At 46.5% G+C, this 12,265-nt stretch overlaps 1 protein-coding gene across 1 annotated transcript in view; it reads right to left on the bottom strand.

Annotated features, from left to right (window-relative positions):
* The window catches only part of CSMD2 (CUB and Sushi multiple domains 2), a 571,413-nt gene that overhangs the window by 386,707 nt on the left and 172,441 nt on the right, over window positions 1–12,265 (bottom strand). The window contains exon 8 of the mRNA XM_025041387.1: window positions 442–636. Coding sequence (XP_024897155.1) covers window positions 442–636 — 195 coding nt within the window. The remainder of the gene's footprint in view (window positions 1–441; window positions 637–12,265) is intronic.

Genomic DNA, 12,265 nt, shown 5'->3' with positions numbered 1-12,265 from the left:
TTTTTTGGTAGGGTGACTATTTGGAGACTATGAGGAAGACATCATTAAATAGGGGGAAGGCTGGATCTATAAGAAAAAGAAAAGAATAATCGTCAGAGTGAGGTCATACAAAAGCAGCTGGGAGCGATATCTACGCACAAGAGGAGATATGGTCTGTGACGGGGAGAGAAAGCAGGTTTCCTCTGAGACGGGAGGGCAGGAGGTGAGGGCAGACCGGCTAAAAACAAGTTTGTGATGTTGAGAGAGTGCACACCTGGTGAAGCTGAGAAGATCCTACAATACCTGGGGACCCTGAAGACCCTTGGAGACTCCGAGAGTGGGTACCCCATGTCCAGCCGGAGTGGATGGTGCAGCTTCCCCACTGGAGAATGGGTCTCACTGAAAGCTCTGGCACCCTCTCCCAGTTGCTACCCACCTGTAGGACCCTCTCTGGCCACCTACCTCTGCAGGAGGGCAGGGGGAAATCCCACGTGGCACTGTTCTCTGAGCCAGCGTGGCAGGTGAGCACGGCGTGGCCCTCCAGGAAGAAGCCGGGGTTGCAGCTGTAGCGTACCTTGTCGCCCAGGTTGAAGGTTGAGCCCTGCTGGACGCCATTGGGCAGCCGTCCGGGGTTCCCACACGTGTGACTGGGGAGCACTGTGAGGAGAGGGAGAAACAGGCAGTCCGTGAGCTGGGCTCGAGCCCTGACACCTTGCTTCCGAGGAGCATCTCCCAGGCACGTCTCCTCCCTGTGTCTCCTTTCTCTTGTGAGACGAAGTTGGCCTTCTCAAGGCTCAAGTAGTCCATGAGTACTCAAAGAGGTCACGTGCTAAGAAGGAGCCTCACCCGCGATTTATAACTGAACATCCGGGTTTCCTGCATTTTCTCTTGCACAGCCCTGGATGTGGAGACATCCATCCCATCACTCAAGATCCCTCAAGGAGATCACTTTATTCTCTTGGGTTTGGTTGCCCTGATTTGGTCGCCCACACTCCTTCTCATAAACGTCATGGAAGGGACACAGAGCATCGTGGCATGGAGTAGGTACTGCTTAAACCCAATGTGCTTTCTTTCATGTGTGTCTGTCCTGGCAGGCAGAGGACTACTTCGACCCAGGGGCTTTGAGGGAGTTGAAGTGGTCATTAGTGCTGGAAAAGGCAATGAGGCAGAAGACAAGAGCCTGAGTTCTGATCCAACTGACCCATTTAAAGGAGAAAATGGGGAGCCGGAGAATACTTTGTACATGTGTGACCTAAGACAAAGGCATCACAGCCAGCTGCGCATATGCTCTCGTTATCCAGAGGAAACAGTCTTGGTGAGGGTGCGAGAGCATCATGACCTACCAATCAGGAGGGAGGGAGGGAGGGGGCAGCTCTTCTGTGCCTGAGTCACTGTTCAGTCTGACCCAGCTCCCCCTATCCTATGCATTTCTTCTGAGATTTAAAACTGCCTGTGCCCTAAAGGTCATACTTCCCACCATTCTAGGATGCCCCCAAAGGGGAAGAAGAGGGGTCACAGCCAGGTCCCGACTCCTGTCAAAGTAATCCTCCATTAATTCACCCAGTGATGATTTATCGATGATTTATTGAGGCCAGAAAAGCAGGATGGTGTTCAGTACAGACTCAAGAGCCGCAGTGTTTGGGACTGCATCCTTGCCTGATGGCTTACTACCTGTGGGACCTTGAGCGAGTCTCTCGACTTCTCTGTGCCTCAGTGTCCTCATTTGTAAGATGGGATCACAATAGTACCTTCCTCCCTCACGGGGTTGTTGTGAGAATTAAATGGGTTAAGGTGTGGAAAGTTCGTAGAATGAGACTGGCATATAGTGAGTACAACACAAACTCCCAGTCCAGTGGGAGAGGTATGTGATTCAAGGTATGCTAAGTGTCATGATGGGACAGGGACCAGGCAGGAGATCCCAAATCTAGTCTGAGTTGGTCAGAGACAGCTTCCTGGAAGAAGTGACATCTATGATGAACACCGAGAGATCGGTAAGAATTACTAGCTAGGCCAAAGGGTGCTCCAGGAAGAGGAAATATGTACAAAGGCTCTGAAACGAGAGATAACCTAGGAACCGAGGGAGCTTGGAGGGAGAGATATGAGTGCCAGCGAAGAGGAATAAAGATGAAGAAGTGGCGATAGCCTGGATTCTAGAGGGCTTCCCAGACCCTTGCAGTACCCAGTCCCTGCCTACGTCACCAGGAAGACCCTGGCAGGACCCCCTCTGCCAGCCCCGATGGTCTCACAGCCCGAAGAAAGGTGTCCCTCCTTTTTCTCCTTCCCTCCTTCCAGGCGGAGACAACTTGGTGCAGAGGAAAAGGACAGACATCGGAGGCAGCTTGATCTGGGTGTGAAACCAGGTGCTGTCATGTCACCTCTACTTTCCTCTGTGGCCTTGAGTCATGTGACCTCTCTGACCCCTAGTTTCCTCAGCTGTGAAAGGAGGACAGTGATATCCAGTGGTTGAGGAGTTTATCGACATAAATGATACATGCCTGGCACCTTGACCAGCACAAAACAGATGCTCAAAAAATGGCAGCTGTTATCATCCCACTGGACAGTAGGGCCATGAGGGCAGGGTCCTGGTCTGGTCTATGGGTGTATCTTGGGATTCTAACACAGTGCCTGGTGCTTGGAGGGACATATTTGAGGGTTCATTAATTAGTTGTTTGGGAGTTATTCATATATTAATTCCTTCGTGCAGTACAAATTTATCGTGGGTCGACTGTGCTTGGAGCTGGGGCTACAGCAATGAACTAGACAAAGCAGGTCCTTGCCCTCAAGAGGCTTATGTTTTCATGAGTTATCTTAAGGAAGGAAGAGCTCTTCCTTGCCTATTCTCCACCTCTGACAAGTGAGATAACCCAAATGAAAGAATTTACCTCCATTGCCCTGTCCATTAGCCCAGCTTAGCATTTCCCATGATCTCACACTGCTGGTTTCCTTGGCGTTTTCCATGACAGGTTGCTAGCTTCCTTAATGCTCCCCATGATCCTATGATGATGGGCTTGCTCAACATTACCCATGATCCCATGCTGCTGGCTTACTTGGAGTTTCCCATAATCCTATGCTGCTGGCTTCGTTGGCATTTCTCACGATTCTGCTGTTGGTGTCTTAGCATCTCCCATGACCCTGTGCTGCTAGCTTGCTTGGCATTACCCATAATCCTGTGCTGCTGGCTTACTTGGAGTTTCCCACAATCCCACGCTGCTGGTTTCCTTGGCATTTCTCATGATTCTGTTGCTAGTGTCCTTGGCTTCTCCCATGATCCTGTGCTGCTGGCTTATCTGGCATTTCCCACAATCCTGTGCTGCTGGCTTGCAGCAGAGGCAGTGACTGTGGTGCGTGCATCTGTGTGTGTGTGTGTGTCTGTGTGTCTGTGTGTGTGTTTGTGAGTGTCAGGGGTAGGAGGGGTGGGTCAGTTAAACATTTGGAGAAGAAAGCAAGCTAAGGTGAGGGGAGGGAACCAACCGGGGGAAATGGGCTGAGAACTGGTGTAGAACTAACGTTTCATTTTCCACAACGAGACGCAAAGACCCAATTTAATCAAATTACTAATGTCAAATTTTTAATGAACCTACTTCTGCTTTGGGCTTTCTTCCTTCAAAATTAATGACTAGAACGTCACTATAAATAAAAGTCGATTCTTTTTAAAAAGTCACTCTCAGACGCTCACTGCTTTTTACTTAATGAGCTGTTCATAATCAGACCACTCTGACCTGGCACCTCCACTGGGAGTTGGGTGTGATGAATAGGGGCTCGTTTCCAACCCCAACACTCTTTTCATCTTGAGCTCTGCTCCTGAGAGGCCACAGAGTGAACGGAGAGAGGACAGATGTTAGGCTCAGAGAGGTCTGGATCATATCAAAGTTCATTCACCTCTAGTTGATTGATCTTGACCTGTAAACTTTACCTTTCTGGGCTTCAACTCTTTATCTAAAAATGAAGATACCTGTTTCTTCCCATGGCAAGGCTCTATTAGTTTCCTAGGGCTGTTGTAACCAAGTACCACAAACTGGCTGACATAAAACAGCAGATCCTTATTGTCTCACAATTATGGAGCCTAGAAGTCCAAAATCAAGGTGTCGGCAGCACCATGATCTTTCTGAAACATGTCATGGAACCCTTCCTTGTCTCTTAGCTTTGGTACGTTTCTCACAATCTTTGGCGTTCTTTGTCTGGTAGATGTATCATCCAACCCTTCCTCTTCACATGCATTCTCTCTCTTTCTCGGTATCCAAATTTCACTTTTTTATAAGGACACCAGTCATATTGGATCAAGACACACCTTATTGGCCTCATCTTAATTAACTTCATCATCTGCAAAGACCCTATTTCCAAGTAGGGTCACATTCACAGGTTCGGGGGGTTAAGACTTCAAAATATTTGGGGGGGGGCAGGTAAAGGGGACACAATTCAACCTATCACGGGGCTGTTGTGCAGATTAAATAAAGTTAGACTTACAACATCCACTACTGAATGCCTGGTATGTTTTGGCCCCTGGGCTACAAGTTTATTTTATTTAATCCTCAAAACCATCCCGTTGGATACCTATTATTTTTATTTTACAGATGGAAAAACCTAGGCACAGAGAGCTTAAGTAACTTGCCCAAGGCCATACAGGTAGAAAATGGAAGAGCCAGGTTGTAAATCTAAGTCTTTCTGGCTCCACTATTCAGCATTCCTAAATGGAATGTGATACTGCTTCTGATAGATACCAAGTGCCCAGCACACAGTAGGTGCTTAATAAACAAGAGTTACCTTCCTTCCTTTATTATTCTAGGCACTGTGACAAGACAAGGGGTGATTACCTGACTCTGAGATTTAATAGTCTTTTTTTTTTCTCCAGTCTGATTTGCCAAGCCTGTACTTTTTAATAATGTCAAGGGCAACATTTAAAGTGTGGTCTTTTGTAATGTGTCTGATGCGCAGCTTGCTGGACAGACAGAGGAGATCGGAGATAAGCCACAAAGCAAAGCCTTTCTAAGGCACAGTGTTCTTTGATTTTTCGATTTTGCCCGTGTGTTTCCTGGCACAGATATTATAACCGTTCATGCTCTCTCGTCTATAAAACTTCCCTTTGATTGCTTACAAAATGAAGAGTGGGATATTTACATCCAACGCAGCCTGGAACAATATTATTAAAGCTGTGCCTGACATTGAACAACTCCATTGTAGATTAGCAGCGGGGAATTTTGTCCCTTCTACAAAGCCTGGCTCTTGCCAATCAACATAATATTCTCAGTGATTGTATGACAATGAAGCTCCTCTGTGGTTGGAGTGCGGCAAAAGCTACATCCTGCCTTCTTTTATTTTTAATTTGAGACTTTAGTTTCCACATTATAATAAAGAGTCGTTTATGCTCTCTGGACAAGCACCCTCCATATGTTTTGATTTCTTATCCTCCATCAAGTAACTTGTTTCATCTCCATGGCCATACGTCTGATCCAAAGTGGCGGGATGGCTGAGAAGAAGGGCTGAGGGAGAAAGATTTAGTTTACCACAACTCTGAACATGGAAAAAGGAGATGGTGCTACATCTGCGTGTGGGGTGTGTACGTGTTTAGGGTGTGTGTGCGTGCGTGTGACTGAGAGGTAGTGAGCACAGCCTTGGGGTTAAGGAATAAAAATCACTATCTTTTGAGTACCTATGCTGTGATAGGTACTCAGAGGTACTTAGTTTATCTTTATCAAGTCCTTATTGTTTGGCCTTGTAATCATAATTTATTGCACATTCTCAGTGTCAAGTGCTTTGTATATATACCCATTCCCAAAGAGTTGTCTATACTTGCTGTCTCCAATTTCCCTCCTCCCATTTGACATATTATATATTTGATACATTTATTTGTTTTTTAAGTCAGTTTATTTATTTATATTTTACACTATATATACATAATTTTTTAACATTTTATTTTTTTAACATTTTATTTTTTAATTTTACTTTTTTATTTTCCCTCCCCCCCCTCCACATTTATTTGTTTATTGTTTTTCTCACCCTGCTACATGGAAGTTCCATGAAGACAGACATTTTTTTGGGTCTATTTTGCTCATTTCTGTGTCCCAATTCCTAGAATAGTGCCTAATGTATAAGAATACCTCATAAAGTTTATTTTTTTATTTTACATTTATTTGTTTATTGTTTTTCTCACCCTGCTACATGGAAGTTCCATGAAGACAGACATTTTTTTGGGTCTATTTTGCTCATTTCTGTGTCCCAATTCCTAGAATAGTGCCAAATGTATAAGAATACTTCATAAAGTTTATCGAATGACTTAATGATCATATTTAACCCTACATTTATTTGTTTATTGTTTTTCTCACCCTGCTACATGGAAGTTCCATGAAGACAGACATTTTTTTGGGTCTATTTTGCTCATTTCTGTGTCCCAATTCCTAGAATAGTGCCTAATGTATAAGAATACCTCATAAAGTTTATTTTTTTATTTTACATTTATTTGTTTATTGTTTTTCTCACCCTGCTACATGGAAGTTCCATGAAGACAGACATTTTTTTGGGTCTATTTTGCTCATTTCTGTGTCCCAATTCCTAGAATAGTGCCTAATGTATAAGAATACCTCATAAAGTTTATTTTTTTATTTTACATTTATTTGTTTATTGTTTTTCTCACCCTGCTACATGGAAGTTCCATGAAGACAGACATTTTTTTGGGTCTATTTTGCTCATTTCTGTGTCCCAATTCCTAGAATAGTGCCGAATGTATAAGAATACTTCATGAAGTTTATTGAATGACTTAATGATCATATTTAACCCTTCCAACAACCCACTGAGAGCGCTGTCATTATTTTTCCTTGTTGAAATGAGCACGATTTCCAGAGAAGTAAGGGCATTTACCCAAGGCTGCACAGCTCGCTGAGGGGTAGAACTGGGTTTCCACAGCAGTGCCTGGATGCTGAGCCCATGTATTTTCTGCTTGCACTCTACTGCCCTTGCACAGACCATCCTAATAGAGTCCATGGTGACTGGTGTACTTTAAAACATGGTCATAAGGGATTCACATTCATTCTCCTCAGGCAGGGAGAAGACAGGCAGCGGGAACCCGAGGACTGACGTCAAAATCAAATTTCCTTTCCCCTACAATTTGGCCTTGGGGCAGGCGGCATTTTGCTGGCTGCAGGGAAGGGCTTATATGTATTTAATCCCCACTCCTTCCTGTTAAAATAGGATTTATTTCAGTCCTCATAGCCACTCTTTAAGTTGGTAATTATAAACTCTATTTTACCAGAAAGAGCTAAATTTAGAGACCTGAGGGTCACAAACTTAGTAGTAGCAATAATAATAGTAGTCACCTTCTGGGTAGTTAATATGACCTGGGCACTCTACTCAGCACTTTATCTGGATTCTTCCATTTCGTCTTACCCTGAAAGAGGTACTTTGGCTATCCCCTTTACATGGGATGGAGATGGGGAATGAGGAGCAACAAGGCTAACTTTAACCTCGAGTCACACCCCAAACTGAGATGGGGGCTGGGGTCGAAACTGGAGCCTTTTGACAATACTATCTATGTCCTTCACCAGGTGGTAGCTTCGATCTTGCAGGCTTCAAGCTCTGTGTTTGTTTAGCTGCTTTCTCAGCATAGAGTGGGTGCTCCGGGCCCCTGCACAGTCCCTCTCCCTGCCAGACGAGAGCATGCCCAACCCACACCCAGTTAGATCCCTCTTCGGCCCCATTCCTCAACCTTGATTAGCCAGGGCTGCACAGACATCCATCATCCCTGCACAGACATCCATCATCCCACCAGCAGAGGCCACAGAGGGGCTGTCAGTGTGAGATTCTCCCTGACAATTCATAACCACAACGCCCCATGGCCTCCTCTCTTTCACCTGAGATTCTGTAGAAGCAACGCCCAAAAGGTAATAATATCCTTTAGGATATTTAGGATATATATCCTTAGGAGCCAGAACAGAGTGGCCAATGAAAATACAGGATGCCCAGTTAAATTTGAATTTCAGAGAAACACAAACACTTTTTTAGCATAAATATATATTTAGGATATATTTATACTAAAAAGATGCGCTATTTGGGATATACTTACACTAAAAAAATTTTTGTTATTTGAAATTCAGATTTAACTGGGCTTCTTGTATTTTAATTTGCCAGTTTTGGCAACCCTGCCCCACAGGGGAGTCTGCTCTACAACACTGGTTTCAGCTTCTTAAAGAACTGGGGACTTGTTTAGGAAAGAGGGAGAGCTAGCCCTGCCTCTAAGGAACACAACTTTGAACCAGAGGAAAGGCTGCAGAAGGTGAAGCTTCAGGGGTCCCCTGGGTGGGGCCTATGGAGGTTTAGGGTACAGCAGGATTCCAGGAGGACAGGGAGCTGTGCTGCCTCTGCCCTCCTCCAGGCACTCTCTAAAGAAGCTCAGGGTGTTTTCCTGCACCAATGGGCCTGCTCTTGTTTTTGGAGACAGGTGAGTCTCCAGCTCTCCAATGAAGAGCCTTAGGCTGGAACGAGGTCCTCTGTGATGCAGCCTCTGTTGACCTCTGCAGCCCCGAGCCCTGCTGCTCCCTGCTCAGCCCTCCCTGTTGCCAATACACCTGAGCACAGGGATCCTCCTACTTGTCTGGACACATGTGGAGAATCTCTGGTACCCTGTGGGCAAACACTGCCAAATACTATCAATGTTAAGCTTAGAATAACTAAAACGCAATTGGGGGCTAGATTTGATTAATTGCAGAATGGAGCCTAGAAATGTTTTCCAAAGTATATCCATACGACATGGGTTAAGAAATAAATTCCATGAGGAAAACATTCAGCGGGTCAAGTCATTTTGAAAAATACTGCATTAATTCCCTCCTCTTGAAGAAACCAATACTCCGGAGGTTAGTTTATCTGTGAGGGTCTGTGGAACAGAAACCCATTTCACTCTACTTACTCCAGAAGCTCCGAAAAATTTGACTATTCTCTCCTCTCCCTTTTTTCCCCTCTGTGAACAAAGAAGCCCCAGGGCGCCTACTTTCTCCACTTGGCTGCCTGTCCAGAGCCCAAAGCCCCAGCACACCACACAGCCATTCTCCTCTTAAAGCAGGAGACAGTTTAACCTGCATCCCACTGGGGAAAGCACAATATTCCAAAGGCTCCTGACCCTTAGCTCCTTCTCTCTAGAAGAATTAGATGGAGGAGCATGGAAAGCAACTAAGAAGTCAGACTTCCAGACACCACCATCTCCCTATTTCTTATACCTTCTGCAAAGGATGGTGGCTACAGTGACTACAAAAAGACACTGATTACAAGGTGCATCTGAGTAGGATCTCTGTGGCAACTCCTGCTCCTCATCTTCATTGTCAGCTCCACTGCTTGCTGACCACTTCTCTATGGCTGACCTTACACTGAGTCCTGTCTCATCTAATCTTCATAACGATATCTCCTCATATTACAGGTGAGGAAACTGAGGCTAAGGGAGATTAAATTGTTCACACTCAAACGACTAGGAACTAGGGGAGCTGGGATGGACACCAACTTTGCAGTAGGTAGCAGAGAACACTGGTTAGGAGCCTAGACGCTGGAGACAGATGGTTCTGTTACTTAACTTGCAAATCGTTTCACCTCCCTGCACCTCAGTTTCCTCATCAATAAAATGGGAGTAATAACTAAACCCAGCTCAGAGAGTATTAAGTAAGATCAACCAGGCAAAGTGCATATCTCAGTGTCTGGCACAGAGTAAATGCTCAATAAATTTGGGATGTGACTGTATATTAGTCTCTGGAGCTCCTTAGAAGATGCCAGGGCGATGTGAGAGAGTCCAGAACGGAAATAAAGAGAAGGAGCTGGGAACAGTAGCTGGAGAGAGCAGATGGGTCCCAGGAGCTGGAACATAAGAAGCCAGCCACCCTTGGCTCTGCTAGGTAGGTGGCATCGCTTAGACTCACACCACTTTTACTGAGCCAGGCAGGGGTCTGCTATTTCTAGTCTGAAAGGCCACCCCTAGATCTAATCATGAACGGTCCCACCCAGCCCCAATTCGCCAGGGAAATGCAGACAACACAGAAGCTCCGAACCCTGTTTCCCCTTTACTCTTCTCCTCAGCTACCTTGTGCTGCACTGGCCCACCAGCCTCAGGAATGACAGGAAGGAATCGTTCCAAGAAGTTTCCTGGAAGAAACATTCAACAGAGTCTTGGCAGAGAAGGGAGGACATTCTAGGTAGAGCTGGCGCGTGTCCAGGAGCTCACGGCCCTAGCGCGTGTTCTTGTTTTCCAGGCTTTTGTCCCCTGTGTTACTGTTCCCTAAATCCATCTGCAGTCAAAGCGCCAGCCCAGACTTTCCTCCTGACTTCACACGCCACATCTTGCTGCCTTCGGGCTTCTCCATAGAGAAGTTCTGTGAATGCTTCCAACTGATGAAGCCCAACTGAACTGCCCTTGCCGCAGACCTGCCTCTCCTCCTGGGGCCCTTGTGTCTGGGACTGGCCCATGGTCTGTCCAGCCACCTGGGCTGAAACCTCATCCGCTCTCACATCCAGTCTCTTGAGTCGGCTTCATTTCATCTCCCTATCCGTCCCCTCCACCCACCCCCATGCTAATGCCCCAGCCTTCCCCCTGAATCTCACCTTCTTCTCAGGGACTTGGAGACAGTCCCCTCCTCCGAGTTCTGTCCTTAGACTTGCCCCAATCCGACCTATTCTCTTAACAGCCAGTGGGACCACGCTGCTTCCTTCTGAAAGCCCTTTGAGGGCTCCCCATCACCTATAGGTGGAATTCAAACTCCCTCAAATGTCACTCAAGGTCCTCCACTCATCTGGCCCCAGCCATGTCTCCAACCTTAGCCTTCACTGTCTCCCTTCACACTCGATGTCCCAGCAACACTGAACTTATATTTCTTCTAGCACAGTGTCTGTGTGTGTGCTTATCAACAGAGGCGTGGGTCTTTATAGCCATTCTATTGTGTTGGTGTTACGTGTGTATATGTTTTGTGTGTGTGTGTGTGTGTGTGTGCGCGCGTATGAATTTCTGTGTCATGTATATTTATATGTGAGAGCTTGTTGAGGACGGGGACTGAGGAAGAGCTGGGAAACCAGTGACTGGCACACTTGGGCAAGACTTGATGTTCACAGCAAAGCCGGGTTGCTGACGGCTCCAGGGAACCAGAACCTGGGAGCCAGGAGTTAGCAGTTCCCACCCCTCCCCAAATGAAACTAAGGGTGCCGCCCCTCTCTCCAGACCTGGCCTGCAGCTGTCCTGGGGAACAGGCCACGAGCATGGAGACAAGCCTTTTGGTCACCATGGCCTAGCCTGCCATACTCGACACTCTGCCCTGGACCAGGTTCCCTGAGTCCTGGCTGGTTCTGTCTGTCTTACAGCCATGACCTGTGCTGACTGGGCATCTGTGATGACAGCAGCCTGGCTGACCCAAGAGCTTATCCCTCTCTGAGCTTTCAGCATAACAGTCTCTGCTGCCCACAAGCCTTAGAGCCTGTGGCTCTTTCTGAGATCGATGAACTTATAATCCAAGTCAGTCTGTACTATTTTGGAGTCAGAGATGTTTTGAGAAATGACGAAACATGTGCACTCTCTTCCCAGGAAGACAGATTCACAGACCCCCGATATCAGGCATGGATTCCTAGTGCATTTGCCCAGCATGGCAGAACTATCAGCCCAGCCCCAAGTTCAAAATGCAAGGGCCCTGCTGTTAAAGCTAACTGCTCCCTGAGGGAGATGGGCTGATTTCATCAATGCAGGAGCCAGCTATGGCTATGTCTAAAATTTATCAGGCTGGTCCTCATTTGCTGGGCACTTCCTAGGGATAAGACCCCAGGCTAGGTGCCTTCCATGCTCGAGAGGTAGAATAAGGTGATAGGTAAGAGTGCAAAGCCCAGCACTCAGAACCCCAGCATCACCACTTAAAGGCGAGGAGCCTCTGGCAAGCCCTTCGCTTCCCTGAGATTCAGTTTCCTCATCTAGAAAGTGAATAACTTTATAAAGTTACATTAGCTTTATACCAACCAAGGGGATAACTATCTCTTAAGGTAGCTGTGAGGACCAAGTTGGATAATCTATGCCAAACACCTAGCGTGACACCCGGCACGGAAGGAGGGCTTGTATTATCTCCTGCAACCTTTCCCCCTAGCTGTGAAGTAGGTACTTGTGTGATCCTGGGTCTACAGGTGAAGAAACTAAGACTAAACATAACTTGCCTTAAGTCCCCAACCTGGTAAGTGACACAGCCAGGACTCAAACCACAGCACCCAACCACCTTTCACAGCTGACTGACCCCGGGGTTCCTATGGAAACCTGGTGAGATGAGCTGAGGGGTTGGTGGGGGCATTGTGC

Source organism: Pteropus alecto, unplaced genomic scaffold (assembly GCF_000325575.1).
Source record: "Pteropus alecto unplaced genomic scaffold, ASM32557v1 scaffold39, whole genome shotgun sequence".
NCBI classification, from domain to species: Eukaryota; Metazoa; Chordata; class Mammalia; order Chiroptera; family Pteropodidae; genus Pteropus; species Pteropus alecto.
This window is presented reverse-complemented; position numbering and strand designations above follow the sequence as displayed.